Source organism: Natrix helvetica, assembly GCF_964273705.1.
Source record: "Natrix helvetica genome assembly, chromosome: 2".
Classification (NCBI taxonomy): domain Eukaryota; kingdom Metazoa; phylum Chordata; class Lepidosauria; order Squamata; family Natricidae; genus Natrix; species Natrix helvetica.
In genome coordinates, this window is record NC_138552.1 from 253,206,381 (window position 1) to 253,233,939 (window position 27,559).

The 27,559-nt window shown below is 38.8% G+C and overlaps 1 protein-coding gene across 1 annotated transcript; it reads right to left on the reverse strand.

The window, feature by feature from the left end:
• Positions 1 to 2,517: 2,517 nt before the first annotated feature.
• Positions 2,518 to 26,636, reverse strand: POLR1B (RNA polymerase I subunit B). The gene is made up of 15 exons (XM_081940700.1): positions 26,381 to 26,636; positions 24,225 to 24,392; positions 22,908 to 23,054; positions 22,298 to 22,430; positions 21,256 to 21,392; positions 20,479 to 20,702; positions 18,280 to 18,451; positions 16,527 to 16,698; positions 14,843 to 15,124; positions 12,410 to 12,543; positions 11,915 to 12,085; positions 10,587 to 10,743; positions 7,259 to 7,455; positions 6,047 to 6,294; positions 2,518 to 4,277 (listed from the first exon to the last, which is right to left on the reverse strand). The coding sequence occupies exons 1-15, from the start codon at positions 26,555 to 26,557 to the stop codon at positions 3,398 to 3,400; spliced, it is 3,399 nt and encodes a 1,132-aa protein (XP_081796826.1). The 5' UTR covers positions 26,558 to 26,636; the 3' UTR covers positions 2,518 to 3,397.
• Positions 26,637 to 27,559: the final 923 nt, after the last annotated feature.

Below are 27,559 nucleotides of genomic sequence, written 5' to 3' on the forward strand. Positions count from 1 at the left end.
AGGGGAGAAAAACACATTACCTATTGGAACAGCAGCTTCTTCAATAATTCATACTACTAAGCCCATGTTGCATAAGATATTTTGGAAAACAAAGACAGTTCCTAAACAAAAGTTTGAATAATATTGGATGAAATAACAACTCGAATTGCAAGACTGGTGGAAGGTTAGGACATTGTAATGGCCACATGCCCCACTCATTTGCCATCCATTAAACATTTTATCTTCCTGTACTTATATGTTAGGACACTATTTCTCAACCGTGGCAACTTTCAGATGCATGGACATCAACTCTCAGAATGCTAGTTGGGCAATTCTGGGAATTGAAGTCTACACATCTTCAAGTTGCTAAGATTGAGAAACATTGAGTCCTGTTCCTTAATGACTGCATGGACATGCCCATAAAATTTTCTTGCAATGGAAGTGGTTGCTACGGTGTTCAGCCTTTAGACTTTTTTTAAAAAATCCCAATCTAAACTAACAGCTGTGCAGTTTCCTGTTGATCCCTGTGAAGTCCAAAGCCACTGAAGCTTTTTCAAAATCAGTCAAGGTTGGCTAATCCTACCTTCTGTTGGGATTATTTATGCAAATAGCATTTTGTCATTATTAGTGACATGCAGTTTCTGTTCTCCATATACTGTTTACAGAAAAATACTGGTTTTTTAAAAAAGGTATGCAAATTTGAACACAGGTGGTGTTGATGTAATTTCTGGGAAAGATGCTCTCAAGTTTCCTGTTTGAAGCAATATGATGTGTGTTGAAATGTCACAGTAATGAAAGAGGCTTACTTTATTAAATATTTATTATTACATATTAAAGAGGCTTTAATATTAAAAAGGCTACAGTGGTTAGAGATTGTTCATTAACCTGGCTGTTTATAAAGAAAAAAGCAAGGCAATGGTTTCTGATATTCTTGTTCAAATGTGATTTAGATGCTTAACTAGTTTTGAGATGTGGAAATGTTCCTGTGGTTAGATGAGAGAGAAGAAAGCTTCCTTGGCTTAAACTGAATTGGCACAAGGCTACATTCAATGAATTTTTGATACACGTACCAATTGTTATTTCTCTCTATACTGTTCTTCCTCTACTTGGTTCCAGAGGCAGAAGATGGGCAGTAATGTAGGACAAGATCTCATCATTTTACTGCCTTTCTCCTAGTTGAGACCAAAAATGAATTAGCAAAATGGAATATGTGAATTTGGGTGTCATGAATAAGTAAAAGGTTCTTTGGAGCTGTCAGCCTTGAGTTAAATTTGAGCCTATTAGTGACATTAGTGACTGCACAATGTCACTAATAATGACAAAATGCTATTTGGATAAATAATCCCAGAAGAAGGTAGGATTAGTCAACTTTCATTGATTTTGAAAAAGCTTAAGTGAGATACCACAATAATTCCAGGAACGTTACTTTATTGTGATAAGATACAACAACAGAATGTTGAATGCTTGTCTGCTCCACCTTATACAGGACAGAATCAAGGCAGGGCTGTTTTTCTGTCACATGCTTTTCACATGCCCGAACTGAATTGAGTTTCACTCCTTTTTAGGGTTCCTTTCTTCCAAGATGATCTCTACATTCCTTTACCAAAGCCAATCTAGGCCCAATCATTGTCCAAGCTGCTTTACCCATAATAGTTTTTGTCTTTTATTCAGAGGTAAAGTGCCCTCAAAAAAATGCATCCACTCTGTTATCTCCATGTTTTACTGTATTTTGAAGTGTGCTATCTGTACATTGAAGAGGAAAATCTTTAGGTATAAGATTGCATCAACCTTCAGCCTTTTGATAATCTGTGCATTTATGTGCACTGTGCAAAAAGTCATTAAAAAAAGATTACCATGGATAAAAGTGTATTCACATCATACTTTTCATAAGGCTGAAAGCTGTAGCCATTTTAACATTACTAAACACTTGTGATTCGTGATACAATTTAGGATAAGAAGCTATGAAGTTGAGACTGGAGTCCCATAATTGAAACTCTTGCCTTGACTATGGATAAGAGGACTAATGTCCAAATGTATGTGCTGAAATAGAGAGGCTAGACCCTGGATTTCTGTTTTTATTTTTCCTTTTTTCTGCTCACTGATCCAGTCAATTTTACATTGGTTTAGATGTCAAAAACAGATACTACTGAAGCAATAAAATATTCAATCTATGACTTTCTAGAAATCTGACTAATAATTCCATTTTAATCACAACCTCACTGAGGAACACAAATTGTTTGCCAGTCATATATCTTTTTTAAATCTTTGGTTTCTACTTTCTAGCTTTCTGCATATGCCAGGCTCAAACACCCTAAATGAAATGCAACGAACTGTGATGATCTTCAATAAATATACTTGAGGTTATACATTTATTTTTTATCCAGGCAAAAGCCTAAATGGTACTTTAAAATTAACCTAGAATGAAATCCACTAAAATCAGTACCCATTTGACTTAAAGTTTTATTTTAAAAAGCTTAGTCTTTATCTCACATGGACTTTTTTCTGAAGATTTATGATCAAAATAGGCAACATTTCAGCAGTGTTATAAAAAAGTACTTTAATAGGGAAAAATCATTTGAATAAAAATTGCAATTTTCTTTCTGTTCTGAACAATGTTAGGTAAATGGGAAGAGCAAAACAAGAACTACTTCATTCCTAAGTCACTTTCGAATCATGACATCTTGCCCGATGCAGGATACAGATTATGAAAGACACATAAACAGGTCATGACTGATAAGTCATGGTTGAATGTCAAACAGATAAAAATAACAACTGAAGCAGACAGTGCAACCATCTCCTTTCAAAATGGAAAGCGAAAATACTACAGAATCTTTCTGGGTATTTATTAAATACAAAACAGAACTTTAATCTTTAATTCAAGGTAGTTGTAAAATAAAAAGAACAAGCCATCATGTTGCTCTTTCTCCTTTCTTTATAATATCCACATCAAGGAAGGTGCTATAAAAGCACTTTGACATCACTTCTCAGTGCTATCAATTAGGCTGCAATCAAAATAATGTTCTGCTTAAATGTAGATAGTTATTAAATACTGAAAAAGCTTAGGGGACATCTACCTATTTTCTATGGGAAAGGCTTCTAAATGTCATTTCCTATGTTTCTAGCCTTTCTTAGCTGTAAATCCCAAAGAGTGAAAGAAAAATTATTGGGCTTCCTGGGAACAAGGAGTATTGCATTAAATTAAATTAGTATTCAATCCTTTTAGAAAGACCCATGTGCTATTTAGCTTATTAAATAATTCCAAACTTCTCTAGGGTGTTTTTTTCTTGTAGACAATATGCAGAGTGCCCCTTTCCTTATAAATATGTATCAGCCAGATCTTACAACACTACTCAAATAAGTCCTTTTATTGTATATATAACTTCTACAGAATTAGAAAAAGACAGCTCAGTTGCCATAATTACTGTACATCAAGTTTCACTTTGACATTAATGGCAGCCAATTCTGCCACAAAGCAGCGGAAGACATAAGGGACAGCAATTGTTTCAATGGTGTTACTTTGGTCACAAGAGGCGCAAACGTATTGTCGGGCGCGAATGGTGGACCAGGCTGATGGAGCTTTCAAGAGAGGTGACAGAAGACTACCACAGTCAACACAAACGTGGGCCACTGAACGGTCTGAGCAATTGAAGAGACGATCGTGCAGCAAAAAGGACGTGCCGTGAGCCAACAGAGCATCTCGTTCCATCTCCCCAAAGCGGATGCCACCCTGAACGTTTCTTCCTCCAATGGGCTGGTTGGTGACTTTATCTCGGGCTCCTGTAGTTCTCACCTGAAATTTGTCAGAGACCATGTGCCTCAGGCGCTGATAGTACACAAGACCAATGAAAATGTCTGCTTCGAGCTCTACTCCAGATACCCCACTGTACATCCTCTCTGTCCCATAATAATTATAGCCGGCAGCCTTCAGCAGCTTGCCAAAGTATTCCACAGCAGAATTCTCTTCAGAAAACGTAAATGGGGTTGCATCATGACAGAGTCCATGAAGCGAGGCCGATTTTCCCGCCATGCTCTCAATTAGCATGCCAATGGTCATTCTGGATGGAAAACCGTGGGGGTTGAAGAGGATGTCCGGCACCATTCCACTTTCGGTAAAGGGCATGTCTTCAGCTGGCCACAATCGGCTCAAGATGCCTTTCTGTCCATGACGGCTGGCAAATTTGTCCCCAATTGTTGGATTCCGTGGGACTCTGAAAGTGATGCATACACACTTGAATCTTCCAGTTCCAGTGTCATTACTGCACACCTTGATGTTATCTACAATACAAGTTTCTTTATTCCTGGAAAGGAAAGAGTTTAATTACTAACAGAAGAGCTTCTACAGGAAATTTCCAACATATTTTGGGAGGAAATAAGTACTTGCATTAAATAGAGACTAAACAGAAGATGATAACCATGCTAATGCTCTACATACAAAAAAATGCAGATTCTCTCAATGTAATAGCATTCTGAATCTTAACGGTAATTGTTTTCAGGCTGTTCTGTATACAGAAGAAAGTATTTGTAGAAAAGGAACATTATTTAAGTCCATAAAGTCTATAGTTTAATATTAGAGCATGATTTTTGGAAATCAAAAAGTTATGGGTCCAACTGTTCGACTTTCAGTTCAAAAGACACATATCTCTTGAAAGTGCCTTCACCTATGACTTTGCAGCTTCTGTCGTCTGCTAACTCAAATCAGACTGAAATAGCTGGGCACATAATCTAACATTGTGGATAACGGTTGAAAAGACAACTTCCCAAAAATTATCTGGACTTTGATGTCCAGGAACCAGGAAATATGCCATGAATTTAAAAATGCTCACCTAATTTTTCTTCCTTTCCATTACATTTACAGTGGCATGATGCTATCCAAGAAATTAATGGTCAAATATGCTGCCAACTACACAACAGCTTCCTGTTTCTTACCTCAGAGTCACGCAATTCTCAATCAGACCTAGTCATGTTTTGCCCACAAACACTTTGTTTTTACACGCATAAAATTAAAACACTGAAAGTACTTTTAACAAGCTGCTGAGGAATTTTAAAGTTGGTTGAGGTAGTATATTCAATACAGATTTACGAAGTGTTGTGAAAACAGAAAAAACTCCCTCCAAGGCAGAAACAGCTGTTTTTCATGGGGTGGGCATGAGCTTTACTGTGTATAATTATTTGTGACACCCAGAAAGAAGGAAAATATTGTTTTCCTTTCTCCCCTTATAAGTATAAAAGTTGGGATCACCAAATTAAATTGACAAGTGGATTCTAGGGAATTGAACAAAATATTATTTTTCCTCTGCACATAGACTACACAGCTAATTTATAGGTTCCCTTGATGCTTACTGGAGAATGGCAATTTAGAAAGCCACAAACAGGGATTAAATTAATTCACTAATTTTATTATTTGCTACTGGCATTCACAGCTACACAATAATACCATATCCAGAGGCAATATACCACTAAAATAGCCTGGTGGGGAGAAAGAGAAGGGTTTTTTTCCTATTAAGCTTCTTCCATTAATTTTCTTTTGCTTCAATAGTAAAAAAAATATCTGCATGATCTCAAAGGAAGCAAGTCAACAAAGGTCTTGCAACTATGAGAAGTTAGTGAAGAGAGGGAGAGAGAGAAAATACTTGTAGAAAAAGTGTGGGAAATGAGAACCTGACTTTCCTAAGGTTGCTTACTCAATCAACATCATTGGAAAAATCGGTGACAACATGCACATTCTGGGGGAAACACAGTTTCATAACTCACACTTTTTATTCTATAGACAATATTTTTGAGTTGTTTAGATAGACAAGCTACCGGTTAGGGATCAACGGGTATTAACCTTGATAGTAATGTGACTGCCTCTGAACATCATCTGCTTGGAGACAAGCAAACTATCTTGTACAGTTGATTGACCACTATAAGACTGCTGGACTGGGCCAAGGACCTGATCCAACAGGGCCACAGTAAAGTTCTTATGCTATGGTATCCAAACAATTGAGAGACATCCATGTGATTTATAAAAAGCATTTTCTAGCTTTCTATTGGAAACAACACTGAAACACCAACAACCAGCACTTACTTGTGGTAGGTCACAAAGCTTTCCCCTGTGTTGAGATTCACATAGCTATAGTAAGGATCTCCATACTGAAGTCTAGCTCCAATGTGGGGCAGGCCATCGGGGTCCAAACTCTGCACCGGTTTATCATGCCCAATCCCAAACACTAGATTGTCTTCTCCTTGCCTTACTTTTTCTGTAAGATCAATACGTTCCGTCTTGTAGATGCTGCCATGTGCAAATCCTCTCTCCCAAGAAGACTTGCTCAGGATCTAAGGAGATACAAGTTCACACTGAATAAAGGAGACAATGCCTTTATAAATGTAAATGATTTTGCTTTCCACATTATAGGAAACGCAATAATAGTTACTTTGAGATTTCCACCCTTTCTACAAAACCTAACCCACTTCCAGATGTGTTGGGTACTACGTACAGCACGGGAAGGGTACAGCCAGTGGCACCACAAACCAAAAGGGTGCCAGTTTGAAGCTATTAGTGTTTGAGGAAGGGCTGCTTGGATTTCAAAGTGCCTGAAATTGATATCCCACCCTCAAAAGGTATCTCAAGCCATGGGCCTGACTTGAATGGCGACAGGCAGAACTTCATTGTTTTAGATTAAGCTTAAACCAAGATTCACATTTCCAAGTTACATGAAAATTGTTGTTTTTGGCTTTTAAAACCATCTTTTAATCTCTGATATGTTATAACAAATGTAGACTAATAGGTGATCCTTTTTTTAAGCAATGATGCTCATGTATGCAACTCCTTTCAAGAAAATTCTTGTCAGGTGCTTTCTATAAAGAATGACTTTTCGTTCCCACTTGATGAGGTAGAAATATTTTTACCACAGAGATTAAGACCATTACAGGTAGTCCTCGGCTTATGACCACACCTGAGTGTAAAATTTCTGTCGCTAAGTGGGATATTTGTTAAGTCAGTTTTGTCCCATTTTACAACATTTTGCCAGTTGTTAAATGAATCTGGCTTCCTCGTTGTCTTTGCCTGTCAGAAGGTTACAAACAGTGATCACATAACTCCAGGACACTGCAACTGTCATAAATATGAGTCAGTTGCCAGTCGTCTGAATTTTGATCACGTGACCATGGGGATGCTGTTGTAACTTGAGGACTACCTGTATTAGGAAAAATCAAGTTTTTCATGTGATTTTCACAAGTACAAAAAGAAAAATACCCTGAAAATTTCCTTTTATCCATATCCGTTTTACTTTGGCCTTACCATTGCATCTTCCATATCGTAACCACTATAGGAGATTACAGCAACAACGGCATTTGTTCCAATGGGATAAGAGTCCATACTGTAATAATCATATATGGATGGCCGAACTAACGGGCTTTGAGGAGTCTGAAGCCGGTATAATTTGTCATCGGATCGATATGGGAAAGTCAAAAGGGGAAAACCCATTGTCTGCTTACCTAGGAGTCACAAGTGGGGGTAGAAGAGGGGAAGAGAAAAAAAACACACAGAAGGATTATCTACAGTTGGAAAAGGTATTCAAGAATATATTGCAACTTTCATTAAGGGAATGGCCATAAATTGATTCCAAATCACATGTTTTCACGCCTAATTTGATAATTTACCATCAACAGACAATTGGCTATGGAGGGAAAAAAAACAGAGTTTTTGCTAATCAGAAGAGACCGAACAGGAGTAAGGGTACAAATATCCTGAACTGGTTGTAAGCTCACTCCTTCCTTTCCTCCCTCCTCACAAGTAAGAACTATTTTGTTCAGTAAGCCATCCAAATTTCCCAGCTCAAGTTTCTTTCTTCTCTGCCACTGAATATTTAATCCCTCCTTCTCCTTTCTAAGAATATACTCAATGTAACTTCAGTGATACATGTCCAATATGTAAAAATAGAATTGCCATGGATTAATCTTGTCTGCTTCAAACTAACCCTGAAAAACTCTACAAACATGTCTACAACTCTGCCAGGCTGGCCTATCATAATGCCTGGATCCCAGTGTCTAGTGAAACTGTTTCTAATTTTAAGGAGATTAAATTTAAAAAGCTATGCACATCCTGGAGATGCATACATCCATACTAGTCCAAAACCTTATTTCCAGAATGGCAGAGGCAGAACAACTGCTACAACAACAGAAGAACAAGTACCAGTATCTGCAACCAGGCATAAGAGAAGAGTCCCTTGCTGATCATAGAGAAAAAAGATTTCTCCAGAAAAATAGGTATGGAATCAAAGGATAAAAGAGGTTCTTTCATCTCAACCCTTTTGTTCTTCCCCTCAGCGAGAGAATTGGCTTTTCTGTTTCTCTTAAAGAAGTGTGTCTCAAGGCTCCAGTTATAATCTGACCCTTAGCTTAAGAATCCTCCCAGTCTGCAAATCCTGAGGTGCTCCGTGGTTTATCAAGGAGCTCAAGGGGATAATGTAGGGAGCCTCTGCAATAGTGGCAGAATGAATGTGGCACCTCTGAGGACACAAGGACAGCAGTGTCTCAAGGCAGCTCTGTTCTTATTGCATCAGAGGAGTCCATCCATCCATCCATCCACTGTATTTAACTCTAATTAATCATCCCTCAGCCTCCAGTGATGGTTGGTTAAAGTATGTCACTAATAGGAACAGGGTCCTCTGTGAAATCTGCTCAGTCACCAGCATGTTGGATCCTTGCCCCATCTAGCCCTTTGAGAATCCCAAGCAGGAGGAGTGAATTGTAGGGATTTCAGAGATGAGCACTGCCTCTTTGCGAAAGGGGATAATGGCTGCCAACTTCAAAAATGTGGTTGGGTTTTGTCTTGTTTGTAAATTCTGTTTGTGTTAGATGAGTGCCACCCAGCTTCCAATCTCCTCTTTCTAAGACAGATTTTGGAGAAATCAGTTGAGTTGCAGTTATACAGGGTCCTGGAGGAAACAGATTACATGCCGTGAAGCTCACTCCCATGTTATTTAACATTTATAAGAAATTTCTAGGGACAGAAGTGTCTGTGGCAAAACAGCGGGCATTTTGTGGCATCAAAAGGACAGGAATGCCTGGGTTCCTTTTGTGTACATTTTTTTGTCGTGACTTGTTTTATACTATTTTTATTATATTTATGTTATGATTATTGCATTTTATCAATAGTTATTTGCATGTTAGCCACTAAGAGTCTCTGGAGCTGAGGCAGTATAAATATTAGTTAAATAAGCAATAAATACAATACAATACAATAGTAGAGTTGGAAGGGACCTTGGAGGTCTTCTAGTCCAACCCCCTGCCTAGGCAGGAAACCCTATACCGTTTCAGACAAATGGCTATCCAACATCTTCTTAAAGACTTCCAGTGTTGGGGCATTCACAACTTCTGGAGGCAAGCTATTCCACTGCTTAATTGTTCTAAATGTCAGGAAATTTCTCCTCAGTTCTAAGTTGCTTCTCTCCTTGATTAGTTTCCACCCATTGCTTCTTGTTCTACCCTCATGTGCCTTGGAGAATAGTTTGACTCCCTCTTCTTTGTGGCAACCCCTGAGATATTGGAACACTGCTATCATGTCTCCCCTAGTCCTTCTTTCTCTTAAACTAAACATACCCAGTTCCTGCAACCGTTCTTCATATGTTTTAGTCTCCAGTCCCCTAATCATCTTTGTTGCTCTTCTCTGCACTCTCTCCAGAGTTTCCACATCTTTTCTACATCGTGGTAATCAAAACTGAATGCAGTATTCCAAGTGTGGCCTTACCAAGGCATTATAAAGTGGTATTAACACTTCACGTGCTCTTGATTCTATCCCTCTGTTGATGCAGCCTAGAACTGTGTTGGCTTTTTTGGCAGCTGCTGCACACTGCTGGCTCATATTTAAATGGTTGTCCACTAGGACTCCAAGATCCCTTTCACATGTCCCTTTCACATGTCACATGTCAAATACATGTCAAGACAATTTTAATGGAAAATAATTAATCTTCCTTTTGGTAAATATAGTATAGAAATATAATATATAAAAGAAATTGGAAAGAGCAACGAATCAAAGTACAACAGTAACTTTTACAAAAATGCGACATGTAACAAGACAATACAGCATAAAATACTCCTATTTATAGTAATCAACGTCGCTTTTTTCTAAGATTCTCTATTCTGTTCATGCTGCCAATAGTCTTATCTCTCTTCCCCTCATTTTCTACTGCTCAGCACATTCCATGTTTTTCTTGGAATATTCCTAATTTGTATTCTATTCCTTCTTAAAAGACTATAGTTGTGCAAAACATAGAAGTCCTTAAAAACCTTGTTGATAACTCCTATGCACAGATGTAGTCATTTCTTGTCAGGAAATACCTAGCCAGACAAGGGGGAGGCATCAAGTGTGGATTTAGTCTTGAGTCCTTGTGCAACCACAATAGGTCTAGCTGGGACACACACACACACCCTCCCTTTAAACTCCATAGAACTTTATCTGTTCCCAGGCTTTATTACTGATAGTCTGTAATAGGCAGAATATAATGAAGTGGTGAGCTTGAACCTTTCATGTGTGGGTCTAGTTGCTTCTGCCTGCTTGATTACAAAGATGCATACAAGGGAAATAATTTAATTATTAGTATAGTTAGAAAACAGTAAATACTTACCCATCTGACACTGGTACATGTTTCTTGGACTTTGGTTGTGATCAGAGAAAGGAATGAAACATGCCACCACACTTAGCATGCTATAGGGGAAAAGCTCCTGGTGAGTGGTCAACCCAGGTTGAATTTCATCCTTGGATACTGCAATGTTCATGAATACCTAAGGGGGAACCGTTTCCATCACTTTCAAAAGCTATCAAATCCACTGAACTGCTTCCAGTTCTTATTATAACAAGAATAATCATTCTACAAAACTAATCCAGTAAAATTTTAGCAGCCCACTGCAGAAAAATTCAATCTTAATACGCAATATCCAGAAGGCCATTGTTTTCAATACACTTGATATTAGCGTTTATGATAATGGAATCATATCTCATGTTTTTCTTTCTAAAAATGTATCTACCCAAGTTAAAATAAATGATATTTAGACCCACAAAATTATAAAAGGCAGCAACCGGAATGAATAGCCTTAGATATGGAGCCAATTGGACAAAATTCAAAGTTCTTATTAATGATATTGTTATTGACTGCAATTCTATAGCAATTTGTTCTAAATTGTAAGAGAAACACTGGGAACTGCTCAGTATTATACATACTGACCCATCTCCCCAGGGGTTCAAGCAACTGTACTTTTTCAGCCTGAATGGATAATGGAGGGCGAGGGGGGGGGGGGAGAAGCAACACATGCTTTATTCTTGAACTAGTGATATTTGAAAACATAGAAATCTGAGATTAAGTGAGCACAACAGTCTGTTACTTATTATTTAAAATGGACACTTGCTAATCTTAAGAAAACGGGTTCAGCTACACAACTAAGCTATTACTGATCACATGTTTCCAGGATCTCTCAACACTCCCAAATAGTAGTCTACCCCCCTCCCCACCCTCAAATAAGTATTTTTTTAAAAAAAGTTCACAATATCACCAAAATGTTAAACAAAATTTTCATGCTTTCAGGGGCAAAATATGCTTGCAACATTGGTGGGGGGGCGGGGAGATGCAAGATTTGAAACTGTCAAGCTCTTGTAAGATTTGGAAGCCTTGCACAATTTTGCCCACTTTTCATTTCATTTCGGTGCCCTCTATCAAGTCCTGAGAAACTGGCAAGGTCAGGAAACAAGAATCACCTGGATTCTGAAAAATTTTTCTGATAATGTAGGAGAATTCTGAAAATGTATTCAAGACATTCTCCAACACAACTCATACCTAGTATAATTTTGGCACATCTGCATTCTGCATCTCTTTCTCACCACCCCCACCCCCAATTGCTGAAATACAATAAATTAGTTTTGGATTAGCTGATGCTTTCTTATAAATATTAGAAGTGTTACCTGTTCCATCGTGCCAATCCATTCTTCTTTCCCCAAAGCCAAGTTTTGTACAGGACGCATCATTCTACAAGGGGTAGTGAAAATAAAAAATCCTGGGTAGAGACTGGGTTTCCCTGTCATCGGAATGAGCACCACTTCTGTCCAACCTGGAATCTTCTTTTCTTTCATTGCCTGTTAACAGATATCAAAACTCGAAATGATTTGTTTTTCATATCCTTTAGCAGAAAGGAGGAATAGTTAGCATTTAAAGTAATTCACAGGTAGTGATAATAAGCCTTGTAAGATTTAAAGAGAATTAAAAGGGAGGGAGGAGAGATATGAAGTGACTTTGCCAAAGGCTACCTGTAGGACTTCTAAAGGAGGCAGAAACGCACCTGGAAAATCATCCAATCCTGAATGACAATCATGGGGGCCATCACCCAATCAATGAAATGATACAATTTTCCAAGAGAGTGGAACTGAGATATACCTTGCAGTTAAGCAAAGAAGACTCACCTTGAAGCGCCTGAAAGTCTCTACAAGATCAGGAGCCTGATCCTTCTCTATCCAGCCCACCAGAGCTCCATCTAATGTAACTGGATAACATTCAGCATAAGGTTGATTTGGTACACCATCAACTGGGGTGACACCTATGGAAACATTTTGTGGCAATGCTTATCATGTTATGAACAACTACCCAGAAACTTCCCAGAAAGTTAGTGGAGTTCAATTTAATTCTCACTGGTATTCTGGAACTGCAATTCCTAAAATTCCCCAGCATGGTCATTTGGTAAATGCACAGATTGGATTTGCTTTGATCAAGGAACCCTTATGATGTGTGGAAGTATATGGAAGACAATGGTAGAATTTCTTTTTAATATAAAAAAATGGGAAAATCTGAAAACCAATTAAAGCCACAAAAATGTTGCATTTGAACCTAATATATTTAAAGCCCCAATTTAACCACAAACTAAACAAGTTGGTGAAAAAAAATCTCATTTTATCTGCCTCATCTCTGCTTCTGGAGAATTAATGGTTTATTTCATAAATGAGGTTCATAAAAATGAACTATCCTAAGTCACGCTACTTAAGCTATTGTCCTTTCCCATGCCAGTTCATCCATCTTTAGAGACTGGCTGTTATGGTCCACTGATACAATTTGGAGGCTATCTGAGATTCATCTGATAGCCAGATTACAATATGTGGAACATCTTGAGATCAAATCTTTTTTAAAAAAAATCTTCTTTTTTTATATTCTTCTCGCAAGTGAAAAACATTATTACAGCACTATTTTAACTTAATAATAGATAGTTAACTCCTTGAGGGGTCTTTTCCATTATGTTACTGTACATCTAATGCTAATTTCTTAAAAGCACATTTTCCTCAGTATTCAGCCAAAAAGCTTCCAGAAAGGCTTATAAATATAAATAGTAAGATCTGTCCCCAGGTTTACTATCTAAAAGGCATAATAAACATTATAAAAGGGAAAATGAGGCCTCAAAGAAGCTTGGTTCTTAAAAGTTATAAAATACATAAATTAATTTTATTAATAATAACGTAGATATTACTGTTTTTGCTAGGAGAGAATGGAGAAAAAATTGATTAAAAGGAAATGAATCACTGGATTGCTACAAGTTTAAGGTTCTGTTCTGATAACTAATAGTCAAGTATTTGAAATTAAAACAAGGCATAAATATCATCAGTGGTCAGTTTGAAGTTTAGGTGAATGTATCAAAAATCCCTTAGTCTACCTAGTTCTGTATGGCTGCCTTTATTGGGCAGGAAGATTATTTTAAAAATAGGGATGGATGGATGGATGTGTCTTCATTCTCGGTAAGTTCTTTCTTATTCCAGTTTCATTTTGTCTTGCTTCCACATGCTTTTAGTTTTAAAATTTGCACAATAATTGGGTGTTTTTTCAACTATACCTTTTGTCTACACTCTCTAAATGTATATTGTTTGTGAATATATATTTTTTCAACACAAAGCATGTGAAGTGCAAATTGTGCACATTTTTGTGTAGCCTTTGCCATTTAACTTAAAGCACATGCTGCGTTATTACATTGTTGAAAAGTGTCCAGTTTGGTGCAATTCCATTCCATTTTCAGGAATATAAATTATGTAAGTTCGCATAAAAACATGTATGAGAATGATTTCTCTCCCACTTTTATTTCCAGGCAGAGATGATCTGCTTCTAAATACAATCCTCGTCTTTTAATCATTCATTTAGCACCATTTGATGTTACAATAGTATTGAAAATAGTGACTTATGGCTGATCCTCACACTTACAAACATTGCAGCATGGTCACATGATCAAAATTCAGGTGCCTGGCAACTGGCATGTAGTTACATTGGTTGGAGCATCCCAGGGTCAGGTGACTGCAACCTTCACAGCCAGTTTCTGACAAGCAAAGCCAATGGGGGAAGCCAGATTTGCTTAAAACCATGGCAAAAAAGATCACAAAATCAGGTGTGATTCACTTTACATCTGCCTTACTTAACAGCAGAAATTCTGGTTTCAAATGGGATTGTAAATTGAGGCCTACGAGTAGGCTTCTGCACATCCTTCATAATAATTGCTGCATAATGTGTGCAAATGCATGAGATTCTTTTCTTCGAATTGTTACTAGAGTTGTGCCAGTTGCACACGGCTACTTTGGTTGCTCCTGGCTTGCCTATTCATGACCCACAGGATGGTTGTGTAATACTATTAAGATGCAGCTGTACTTTATGAAGAAAGATGGATCACTGGAGTATTGCTATTGATCTGAGGATTCGGATACATTTTCCAGGGAATATTAAGATCCTTCAGATCCAGGGAAAAGAGCACTGCTTTATAAATGATTGTACACATGCAGAAATTATACTTCTGAAAAAGTGATCATCCTAATATGAGATTGGTTTTCCATAAAAGCATTTTCTGACCATTCCAAATGATTAACACTCACCTAAAGAGCAAAGCAACGGTAGCAGAGATACAGTGTGGAAAGTCTGGGTTACAATTTCACAGGGGGCTGTCATGTGGTTCATCAAGCCACAAGGCTCGCCGTCCGGCGTGTGGACAGGACAGAGGAAGCCCCAGGACTCTGGCAACAGCTTGCGCACTGTTGTGGTTCTCATCTTCATGAAAGCAGCTCCTCTGTGCACGCAGCGGAAATGGGAGAGGTAGCGGAAGAAGTTCAGCTTGTCTGCTATCACACATAGACCTGATGCTTGCAGCATGCCCAAACCTTAGAAAGTCATAAGGGGTGGGTAAGAGGAAAATAATAGAAATCTGATCTACTCCAGTTCTGTACTTAGACCAATTGTTTGTGAACAGCAGCAGTTTAATGCTTTTATTATGAACAGAGTTTGCCAAACACTCAGCTCTAGCTACATTTGTATTTCTCAGGGAGATATGTAGCAAGTGTTAGAACTTCAGATTTTAGATGAGGAATATCAGTACTCTTAGGAGTCAAGAGATCAGAAAAGAGCAAGAAGTCTCTCGGGCATTGCATGGATTCCCTCCTTTTTGGAATGAAGTTTTTTTTTTTATTCTGAGGGTTGCAGAAATGTAATTTTGGAAGAGGATTATCTGAGAAGAGCTGACCCCAAAGCAAAAATGGTCACACACAGAAAAAAAGCACTTTTGAATACAACAAACAAAACTCAAATATGTAAGTTTATTATATAGGTTTTCATCTGTACACTCCAACCTAAGAAAATTTAAGATTCAATGTTCAAATCATCAAAATTTGAGAACAAAATGTTATTTATTTTTTAATCAAATTTTTACACCGCCCATTTCACTTTCTAAATAATTCTTGGTGGCTTAAAAGTAAAATACTCAAGAATCCACATACAAATCTGTATAAAAATAAACAAAGTTGAAGAATTGCGATAAACATCATGCACATACAGCAGATCTGAATTTTTCTTTTTCTTATTTTGAATTATCTGAATTTTAATTTTTTTTCTCGAATTTTAAGTTTTTCTAAATGTTTATAGGGTGAGAAAAGCTAGGGAACATGGAAATTTCACCACAAACATCTGCCCATCTGCAGTGCTTTGGAACGAGGCAAAGAACAAAATCATGTTAAACAAATTGTGAATTTGGCTTCATACCATGCTGGATGCAGGTACTCATGGGAAGAGCCAGGCACAACAAGGAATACACTATCTCTGTGCCAATAAATTTCAGTGGCACACATGAACAGGCTGACTGATCAATATAAAACCAGGAAAATATGCTCTTTTAAGAAGACACTTTTAAGTAGGTGTGGAATATGTGCAATACATCCCTTACCCCCCTATGTCAGCAATATGTCTGCTGAGATGGAAATGTTTTGGCAATTTTGCAATTTGCGGCACTGGTCCAAATGGACAAATGAAGTTAAGAATTCAATATAACTCTTTTATGAACTATGATTGTAATATTTGCTATTAAGCTGGAACAGAGGAAACCCATCACAGTACAAAAAAGAGAAGGCATTATTGTTTGAAAATGCTTTTTCATACAACTCTGGAGCAGAGATGACATCTAATTTTATTCAATAATTCAATTAAGTATTTCAAGGCCCTTTAGGAGCATAATGTTGTACCAATTTCATTAGAAAAAAGGCAGATGCATAATTAGATTGCAGACAATCCTACCTGACTTTGAGCGCAGGTTACCCGTTGCCAGGAGATATTCAAGCATCCGGGTGAGATCTACTCCCAAGCCAAGAATCTTTATCATGTTTTCTGAAGTAATCGTTAAATTTGACCTCTGGGCTTTCTTATCTAATGCTAGTTTAACTGAGTGTAGCCAAGTTTCCATCTTCTCCTGAAAGACAAGATGAAAATAAGATAGAGGGGCTTTAAAACAAACATCTTCTATGTTATTATATGAAGTATATATAAGTAAATGGAAATTTCATTAAGTTTTATTTATAGACATTTAAGACTAGACTGTAAGGTAAGGTAAATTAAGAAAATGTTAACTAGTCTATTAATAGTAATTTAGTCACTATATTTTAAATGAAGGGTCAATAAATACTTTGACTGAACCCAAATAGGCATTTGTAAGATTCTGAAACACAATTTTCTCTAATGCTCAACTTCAAGTGATGCCCCTTTTGTCAACAGTTTGTAGCAAATTATTCCATGACTCAGTGCTATAGACAAAACACCAGTGGGGTTTGCAACAAGGCAAGAATGGAGTTGCACCACTGTAGTACAAAGCCACACATTCATCACACCTCTTGATTAGGACTCCTTATATAAAGAGTTTCAGCTTCAAGCCCAGAAAGTATATGTTGATAGCTTCTAGATTTGATCCAAGCAATGTTAAGGGAAATGTAGACAGTGATATATGTCAACTCATATAGTTTCCCAGAGTTTTAAAGAAACATGGTGCCCATTTGAAACAAAATCACTGGAATATTAGGAACTCTCCTGCTGTTTTATAAATCAGGAGTATCTATACTAGTGAAAAAATCCTTGAATTATCCAATATAAATGTCATTCCTGCAGCACTGCAATCAATCAGTGTTTCTGGTTTCGATGTTTAGTCTTTTTGTGAATTCAGATTGTGGCAATCCAGTAATATGGACTTTCATCAGTAAAAATGGAGACTACGCAGAGAGCCATCCAAAATTAGCACAAACATAGCCTGACAGATGAAGAATCTGAAAATAATCGAAGGACCAGGCTTCTTCTTTGCGCTGTTATCAAATTTCCTGGCATAAGAGGCCACATTTCTTACTGAAAACTGATCCAATCTGTAATCATTTTATCCAAGGAAACTTAACAAATATTTTATTAAGCCTAGGTAAAGACTGAAGATACAACACTGGAGTCAGAAAAGGGGTATTTCCGTGTCTCTTACCACAACAGATATTGGGTGATTATTACATGGAAGACAATGGTTGGAATCATACATCAGATGAAACCATAAACCAGGAGTGCCAACCTGCAGCTTCCCAGCATTCCATTTGTAGACCAAGATTATACTATCAAAATGACAAGACATTTAGTAGCTTGATTTTCAGATTTCAAGGACAGGAATGGGAGTGATTTATTCCCCGCAGGCCTCCCACTCCCATTCCAAACTTTACACTACTCAATGATAATCAAGAGGCTCAGAAGTTTTAGCTGGGCCTCAGAGACCGTCCCCTTACCCCAGATGGTGTGCAATTCTTCAAGAGACCAAAAGGCTAATACCTGACCTACTGTAAACTATGGTTTACAAATGAAAATTGTAGTTCAGACATGGTAATCCCAAAATCAAATGAATCACATTAGGGCTTAATATGTTATAGGAACCCAGCAGTGGAAGTCTGTCTGTACACAGTGTGAATACATGTGTGCATAATCATGTTGGTAGGGGAAAAAAGGGGAGAGGGGACAAATTTAAAAGCATTACCTTTAAAAACATGAGGTAAAGTTGTCCTGATGTGAGCACTTCTTGATTCATTAAGCTGTCAGGATTGTCCTCCATGCAACCCTCTTTGGATAAAGTAAAAAGCTTTCGTGTCATAAGACAAAGCAAGTAGAATTTCTCAGCTTTCGTTTTCAAATGTATGCAGATGCACTGGCTATAGGAACAATTAATAAGAACAAATGACCCTCTGAATTTCCTTAATCATCTTCCCAATCTATCAGCATTCACTGTCTGTTATACAATATGGTTTAAGAAAAAACTAATTCATACCCTAAAATCAATTTTCTTTTTTATTGGAATAAATTCAGTGTATTAATGTGGAAAAAATAGCCAACGTTATTCAGAAGATTTTGACTATAAATATCACAATACTTTCCTTCAGGTCACACAGACTAGGGTTCATGAGATTTGAAGGGGGCAACTGTTTCTATCTCAAATGCATTAAGATTTAATGTGGAATAAAATTACTAAAGAGAACTGGTATTATCTATTAGAAGGCGGAATTTCAAATGTAACAGCAAAGTTTCCTTCAAAAGTAACTCAACTGCTGGAGACTTCAGGGAGAAATATATTTTTTGGCAATAAAACATAATTTGCTGCCTTCTTCTGGAATTTTTTTAATTTTCCTGTTTAACCTTCAGCCTCATTGTTCCCTGGAATTTCATTCATCTAACTCCATCAACAAGACAAGGCAGTGCCTTCTGTTGAAAATTGCAATCTGTCCAGAATAGTCAGAAAACCAAGAAGAGCAATGTCTTTCTCAGTGATATTATACATTTATGGAATCTATCATTTTACCAAGAGCTATGAATTCTTTATCATTAGATAAGGCCATGTGACTTATTATATTATCCTGGAACCATAAATATAAATTTGCTTGATATACTGCTTTGCCTATGTTTTAGGACTATTTAAAATATAAGGATCAATGAGAGAATTTCCAAACAATTTTGTTCCATAATTCTGTCAAGAACAGGTAGTCCTTGACTTATGACCACAATTAGACCAGAATTTCAGTTGTTGAGCAAAGCGATTATTATGCGAGATATCACCTGAGTGCCAATGTAACTTTGTTCAACAACTGCGATCCTGGCATTCCTGGTTCTGGTTGTTCAGCAATCACACAGGTGGTTTATATGATAAGACTCCCAGGTAAGGAATGTGGGGTGCCTCAGGTTTTTTTAAAAAACCTCTGGGAAGCTCTGCTCAGGAGCTGAAAATCCTCCCTGCTGAAATCCAAGCCCTTGAGTGGAGAGATACTCTTGCACAACCTGTGCAGAGATTCATTCACCCTTGGGGACCCATGCACAAAAGGAAACTCCTTTGGTGGGGTGTAAGAATGGAGCTGAAATCTTCAGGATTTCAGTTCTATTTCTGCACTTTTGAGAGGCAGCTCTTTCAGCCAGCCCAAGAAAAGAAGGAGTCCCCTCAGCAGGCAATGCAACTTGTACCGCCGCACTCCGAGCATAACGTCTTCTCCGGTTCCAAACTCCAAAACTCAGAGAAGATGTTATGCTTGGAGCGCAGCGGCTGCAGGGAGAGCTGGGCCCGGACATGTTGAGGCTAGGAGGCATGCCTGCTGGGGGCAGAACAGGTGCTCGCGCAACCCCATTCTCCAGCCGGGCAGAGCTCCATGCACTTACCTAGGGGGTATCCCTAATGTGCCAAGCCGTGGGAGCTGGGGAGCAGGCAGAGCACCACGTGGCTTGGTGCCTTAGGGATACCCCCTAGGTCAGTGAATGGTGCTCTGCCCGGTTGGAGAGGGGGTTTGCCGGGCGGTTGCTCGTGAGCGTGGTCACCTCATGGCCGCTTTGCCCAAAGCTGTGCCTGGCTCTTCGGGAGCCAGTTCGCAAGGGAGCAGCTGCCCGGCAACTCCCCCCTCCAGCCAGGCAGAACGCCACTCCCCAACCTAGCGGTATCCCGAAGGCGCCAAGCAATGTGAGCATCTTCCTCCCTCCCCCCGGCTCCTGCGGCTTGGCGCCTTCAGGATACCGCTATGTCGGTGAGCGGTGCTCTGCTTGGCTGGAGTGGGGGGTTGTCCAGGGGGTTTATTTTCGGGAATGGGTTTATACTTTTGCCCACACAAAAAAATGTGGCAAGGCTTTAGTTTCAGGACAGGTTGTATTTTTGGGGAAACACGGTAGGCTCTGGTACAGTCTGATCCTAAATAGCTGTACGTACTTGAAAAGGAAGTCTCCAACACGCTCATTAGAATACCAATCAGGAAGGTTCAATTTTACTCTGAAGTGCTGCCCTAAGAAGATCAGCACTTGCTTCTGGGTCACACAGCCATCCTCTGTGACCAGCCTCAGCATTTGAGAGACACAGTTCTTATAAAATGTATCATCTTCTTTCCCTTTAATCAGTTCTTGGAAAATCTGAAAGTCTGAGAAACCAACCAATGCCTGGAGCAGAAAAATAAAAAAGTTGGAATTTTTAGATGTTTTGGAGCTTATTAATAAAGAATTCATAAAATCATTTACTGGAGTTATTATATTCATATTCTTAATGTCACTCTGGACACATTTTATAGTATTCTAAATTACATAATTTGATAATAGCGGCCTCATGATGATTTGGAGAAGTTGAATAACTTCCAGAAATAGAACCCCATCTCTGCAGACAGTAATATCTAAAAATAGTTTCTCTACCACTGAACTGTGTTTGAGATACACATGTTGTATTAGCCTGGTCAACCAATTCAGGATTTGATTTCTGTAACTGAATCAGGCCAGAGTCACTGTGTTGTGAATAACCATTTACATCAGCTATGTTGACTACAATAGAACCCTAAACAGCCTTCTAAGAAAAATAGTCTACCTGTTTTTTTATTGCTTCAAGTTGCTGCTGAACTGGATGGAAGTAATTTTTATTACAGTTTTGCAAGCAAGGTTATTGCCCCACATTTTATACTTCTGGAAATCATAGCTCTCTGAGAACAAAATGTAATGACAATACCTTAAGGAGAAATCCCAGTGGGATAAAGAACAGCTCCTTCTGATAGATGAAATTCACCATCACTGAACCACTATCAAGGTAGTGTAAGGTCATGTTAACAGATGTATGCTCATCTTTAACACAGTGCATTGAGACCCCTAAACGCCACCAAAAGATACAAGTCTTAATATTACAGTTTCATATTACTATCAAAATTGCCTTCCCCAGGTAACTTATGACCTACAGATGTACTGGAGTTATTCTTCCCAGAATTCCTAGCCAGCCTTGTGCCTTTATATAGCAGGCATGCAAGGCCTTTCTTTTGCTGAATGCAACAAGTTACTGCCTAGAAATACAGGTAGTCTTCAGCTTACAATGTAACCAGGAGCAGAAATCCCTTCACTAAGCGATGTGGGAATAAAGAATACCATGACATTATCACATCACTTCGTGACAACAATTCTGGGAGTCCCTGTTGCCTGCCATTGTTAAGTGAGGACTGTGGGTTCTTAAAGTGAAGGCTGCATGTGAACACCATGTGGGAAGATGATGAAACTGCATCCCAGACAAGCAGGCCAGTTACAAGCAGGCATTACAGAGAGTGGGCAGGTGCTGCAGGCTACCACTGCAGAGTATAAGATTCCCCAAGCTGCCCAGGGGCTCACTGGGAGAATAAACCAGCAGAAGCAACTTGTGACTTCCAGCCAGCTTTCCCATTGATTTTCCTTGCGGGAAGTTGGTTGTGAAAGTTGCAAATGGAGATCATGTAATTCCAAGGTGCTTTGAGAGCTGGTCATAAGGTCCCCCTCATTGTTGTAATTTTTAGTGTTTTCTCACAACTGAACCAAAACCTGTGAATGATGGATTTCGTAAACATAATTAGGGAAGGGAAGACAACAGCACAGACTTCTTCACCGTTCAGATTTAGAAATGTCATAAAATATTACAGACCAAATTACATCAGAAACAAAATTGTAGAATACAATGTATCCCAAATATCTAGCTTCTACAAGAGAAATAGTAAAAGGATGTGAACAAAGACAATTTGTAAGTCAAAGGTTACCATATTGGGTGTAGCCGGGGCCTCTAGATTTCCATTTTGGTTTTATCATTGCAAGAGGAAAGTTGCGCCGAGGCATAATCATCATTCTTATCACCTTTTCTATTCCATTAATTATGAAATAACCACCCATTTCCTGCCAAAAGAAATGATCATTAATCATAAACCAAGCTATCAGGCAAAAAAAAAAGGATGAAATATTTCAGCTGATCAACCTAGAGTGAATTACAAAGTTGTGGGGAAAACAACATTTTTGAAACTTTTATTTTTCACAAGCCCTATCTTTTTTTACATATATTCAACACTTTAAGTACAGAAAAATAGGCGATCTAAATTATGACTGTTGCAATATTTTCTTAAATTTCTTTGGATTTTTTTTTTTGGTATTTTTAGAGTGTTGAATTATTACCATTAGATTTTCCATCTTAAAAACTGATATAACTCTACATCCAATAATAATTACATATATTTAAAAATAATAAATGGAGCTCATTTCTTCAAAGAAAAAAGAGAGAAAATTTCAGAGGAGTACTTCTAAAACGGATATTTAAAATCCACTGGAATTACAAAATAGCTTTTGCTTTACACACAAACCAGCCAAATTAAATAATACCTCTTCTTCTTCATGGTGTTGGATAAGTGCTTTGGGAGAAAGGCTATGGAGATGACAGAATTTAGATTTCACCATAATTGGAATATTCCCAAGGGTCTGTTTAATAATTCCTTTAGGAATTCCATTAACTGACCAGCTGACATCAGCCTATACAGGAGGAAAAAACAGTGATTTTAGGGAAAAAATGAAAAAAAAACTTTGAAGGAGTACTAGGATTTCTATTAAAAGAAAAAAACCCACTCTAAACTCTTGTAACAGTCTAAAGAACATTTACCTATACTATATATCAAACTTTAAAATGTTACTTGCACAAATGCGCACACCTTGATTATTTATTTATAAAATTACCGGTAATTGTCCGCTCATCTTACCACAGGGTAACTTATGCTTACTATTAACACACTGATTATTATAACATTATTCAGAAATCTGGCTAAAAATTAGAAAAGTTAATTGCAGTGCAGATGGAGCATCTGTTAATGTAGATCCCAAATGATTAGGGCACATAGTATAAAACTTAAAACATTATCTATCAGAGAGAAGGTATATCCAAATTATATGCTCCAGCACTTAGAATCAAAATGCTTACAATTTGTTATTGGACATAAATCCTTCATAATAAACAGCCTTATATATTAAATATACAAGATGTAGAATGATTCTTCTTTTTCTACTAGAAACTAGTGTCACCCAATTAAATTGGAACTCATAATTATATCTTGCAATAATAAGTAGCTCCTGAACCTGTCACTACCTTACTTCATTGAATGACCTTAGATTCCAGTATTGCCAAAAAGGGGGAAATGTCAGCATGTGAACGTTCTGTATTTTTCAATGTTTTAAACCAAGGGTCCCCCAACCTGTGGGCCGTGAGAGGTTTGCAACTGGGCCATGGAAACAGCTGGTGAGTGTGGGCATGTGTGGGTGTGCATCTTCCATCTGTGAGCAGCAGGCCTGCTTGCAGAAATGGAATGCGTACTTGCCAGCCACTGGTGTCAACCATCCCTCCCAAGCCGGTCCACAAAGCTGGAAACATCAGGGAACTCTGCTTTAAACAAAGTTCTAAAACACTTGGAAGTATAAGAGCCACAGTGGCTCATAGGTTAGAATGCAGTATTGCAGGCGAATTTTGCCAACTACCAGGAGTTCAACCATGAGTAGCTCAAGGCTTCTTTCTAAGGTTTGTAAAATGAGGACCCAGATTAATGGGGGCAATATGCTGATTCTGTAAATTGCTTACAGAGGACTGTAAAGCACTATGAAGCAGTATATAAGTCTAAGTGTTAAGTGCTATTGCTATTTTATTCCTCTACTTACCGTCAGTTTCCCACGGTAGGTGCTTCTACGTGCTCGGCATTCTGCTGGATAAACTTTCAACTCTTTACATATACTCCCTTTTGGTACCATAGGAGGGCTGATGGTGGCCCCTGAAAAGGCCAAAGTAATCCGATCATTCTTAAAAGCAAACTCCAAAGGAGGAATATCCTTTAAAAGAAAAATAAGAGTTTATCTTATGCCAAGTAGAACTAAAAAGGATCTAAAAAAATCTATCCTGAACAGAAGAGAGATTTTTCTGGCTGTGATATCAGACAACATTGTTTCAATGCACAGGTACCTTGTTTCCCCGAAAATACGACCTGTCCTGAAACTAAAGCCTTGCCACATTTTTTGCATGGGCAAAATTATAAGCCCACCCCCAAAAATAAACCCCCTGGACAACCCTCCCACTACGGCCAGGCAGAGCACCACTCACCGACATAGCGGTATCCTGAAGGCACCAAGCCGCAGGAGCCGGTGGGGGAGAAAAGCGCTCACATTGCTTGGCGCCTTCGGGATACTGCTAGGTTGGGGAGTGGCATTTTGCCTGGCCGGAGGGGGGAGTTGCTGGGCGGCTGCTTCCTTGCGATCTGGCTCCCGAAGAGCCGGGCACAGCCTCAGGGGTGGAGTTTGGAACCGTAAAAGACGTTATGCTCAGAGCGCGGCAGCTGCAGGGAGAGCTGGGCCCGGACATGTTGAGGCTAGGAGGCATGCCTGCTGGGGACAGAACAGGCACTCGCGCAACCCCCTTCTCCAGCCGGGCAGAGCTCCATACATTGACCTAGGGGGTATCCCTAATGTGCCAAGCCGCGGGAGCTGGGGAGTGGGCAGAGCGCCACGTGACTTGGCGCCTTAGGGATACCCCCTAGGTCAGTGAATGGCGTTCTGCCCGTCTGGAGAGGGGGTTTGCTGCGCGGTTGCTCGTGAGTTTGGTCACCTCATGGCTGCTTCGCCCCTGAGGCTGTGCCCGGCTCTTTGAGAGCCAGTTCGCAAGGGAGTAGCCGCCTGGCAACCCCAAAACAATAAGCCCTCCCCTCTAATAAGCCCAAGGCCATATTTTGTAAGTAAAAAAGAAATAAGACCCTGTCGTATTTTGGGGGAAACATGGTACTTTTTGCTTTCTCAATTGTCAACTAACAGCAGCCATTCTGTCAGGCAACCAAACAGAGAAACTACCCATCTTTGGTCTTTCCTGATTTGTAACCTTGTATCTAACAGGCCAGCTTTCTTTTCTTTCCTTGTTCCATCATTATCCTTTTCTTTGTCAAGACTTTTAAATTATGAGAGTTTGGAAGCCAAAATGACAGCCTTTTTCAGATGAAGAGTGGGATTAGAAAACAAAAGAAATGGTCAAGATTTCATTTATGACATCTTCCATACATTAGTATAAACCTGATAAATGACTATGATAAATATGTTCACAGAGGAAAAGCTTCCCTATGCTGGAGCTAACCAATACAATACAATACAATAGTAGAGTTGGAAGGGACCTTGGAGGTCTTCTAGTCCAACCCCCTGCCTAGGCAGGAAACCCTATACCATTTCAGGCAAATGGCTATCCAACATCTTCTTAAAGTCTTCCAGTGTTGGGGCATTCACAACTTCTGGAGGCAAGCTGTTCAACCAATATAATTAACAGCCAAAAAGCATAGGAAAGAACATAGATGAGAAACATGACTAGAGAAATGTGAATTTACAAAAACATAAAAAGTGAATTTACAAAAAAAAAAAAAAACACCTTTCCTCATTTTTTTCATACTGTACCTCTTCTTCCAACCATAGTAACCAAATGCAGTAAAACATCATAGCATGCTGGGGGTTGTTAAACTCCAGCATGACACTTTTCTAGAAACTATATAAGTTACATCAAAAATTCCTTTCCCTCAATTTTTTTATTTACAACCAAGCCTGTTAAAGAGATACGATAAATGCAACGAAAATACTGCATCGCATACAGTACCTTTTCCCCCTCTAAGCACTATTTGATTTGCTGAGGAGGAATCTCCACAGGGCGTGGGGTGCTCTCTTCTCTAATAGCAAAAGCTTCACTTTTATATTATTTCCCATCCCGGTTCCTTTTCGATTCCCCCCACCCTTAATCCGCTCCCAAAACATAGCATTTTTTTAAAAAATCTTCCCTCTCCCAACTTTCTCACCTGCGCGGCACAGTTCAGTCCTTCGCTTACAGCGTAGTTGAACGACTCAATATGAGCCCGTGCAATATCCTGAAGGGCAGGCCTCTGTTGCTCTCTGGGCAAGCCGTAGTCCGACGCTGTAAGATGCTTGAGGCTGGGACCGCTGGGCAAATTCCTCCATTTGCCGGCAGCATCCATACTTTCTCATGTGCGAACAACCATGTGAGCGTTCCTCTTACCGGAAGACAGACGGACACAGGCCTCTTTACCTTCCTTCCCTCTTTTCTCCCAAAGCTTGCTGGGACTTGTAGTTGGTAAGCTCCGAAGCAAGCGAGAAGAGCCTTTTGCTCCCAGGATGCAATGCTCTCGCTCTGTCTGTCTCCGTAAGATGTGGGAATAATTCGTAAGAGTTCCATGTTTGCTGCCAAAGAATTGGGTTTGGGGCCGAATTCTTTACTTTTAGTAATGCAAAGTGGAAAAATGCTACAAGTTTTAGAAAACCAGCTTCTATGGTGCAGAAGATACAATTTAGCACGGTGGTGCGAAAACCAGCAGTGAAATCTTCATATTTGATTTGTATAGGCACAACTTTTCGAATAGTAGAGTTGGAGGGGACTCACGTATACAGTAGTATGTTAAATTACCACGTGAATTAGTACTATAAAGACACTTTTCTGACAGCCAGAGGTTAATACATTTTGTGATGGCACGATATCATGAAGGAACGGGGAAGAGGTTTTCTTCTGTTTTTTTTAACTGTGAGATGCATATTTTAGGCTAACCTGACTGCTACTCTGTGTTTCCTGGTTTGAGTAGCAGAAAATGGTGCTTTTGTTTTAATAGCATAGCTGGAGAGTTTCTAGGTAGCACAAAAAGGGGCCTTTTACCACTACAGGGAGACCTGGTTTGTCTTCAGGGCAAAATAAAAACTGGTTCAATATTTTACTAAGAAAAACAAATACAGGGGAAAAATATTCCAAAAGTCAGAGAACACCTTGTTGTCAGATATAGAATACAATAATTAAATGGGATATGGTTGCAAAGGAAACTAGCAGGGCTGGTAGGATGGAAAGGCATTGGATAGTGATAGTTTTAATTATATTTTCTTTTTTTGCCTCATGTTCATTTTTTTTTTTGCTCTTTCTATTTCTTACTCCTTTTCTATGCTCTACATAATGTTTCTTATCCTGAAAGGGAACA

What these genes read in the sequence shown, in the direction of transcription:
- POLR1B (XM_081940700.1), bottom strand. Translation starts at nt 26,557, where the DNA reads ATGGATGCTGCCGGCAAATGGAGGAATTTGCCCAGCGGTCCCAGCCTC. An exon ending in ACCGTTGCTTTGCTCTTTAG is followed by an intron (nt 12,544 to 14,842) that starts GTGAGTGTTAAT and finishes ATGTTTCCATAG; the next exon opens with GTGTCACCCCAGTTGATGGT. An exon ending in ACGATATGGAAGATGCAATG is followed by an intron (nt 6,295 to 7,258) that starts GTAAGGCCAAAG and finishes GTATCTCCTTAG; the next exon opens with ATCCTGAGCAAGTCTTCTTG.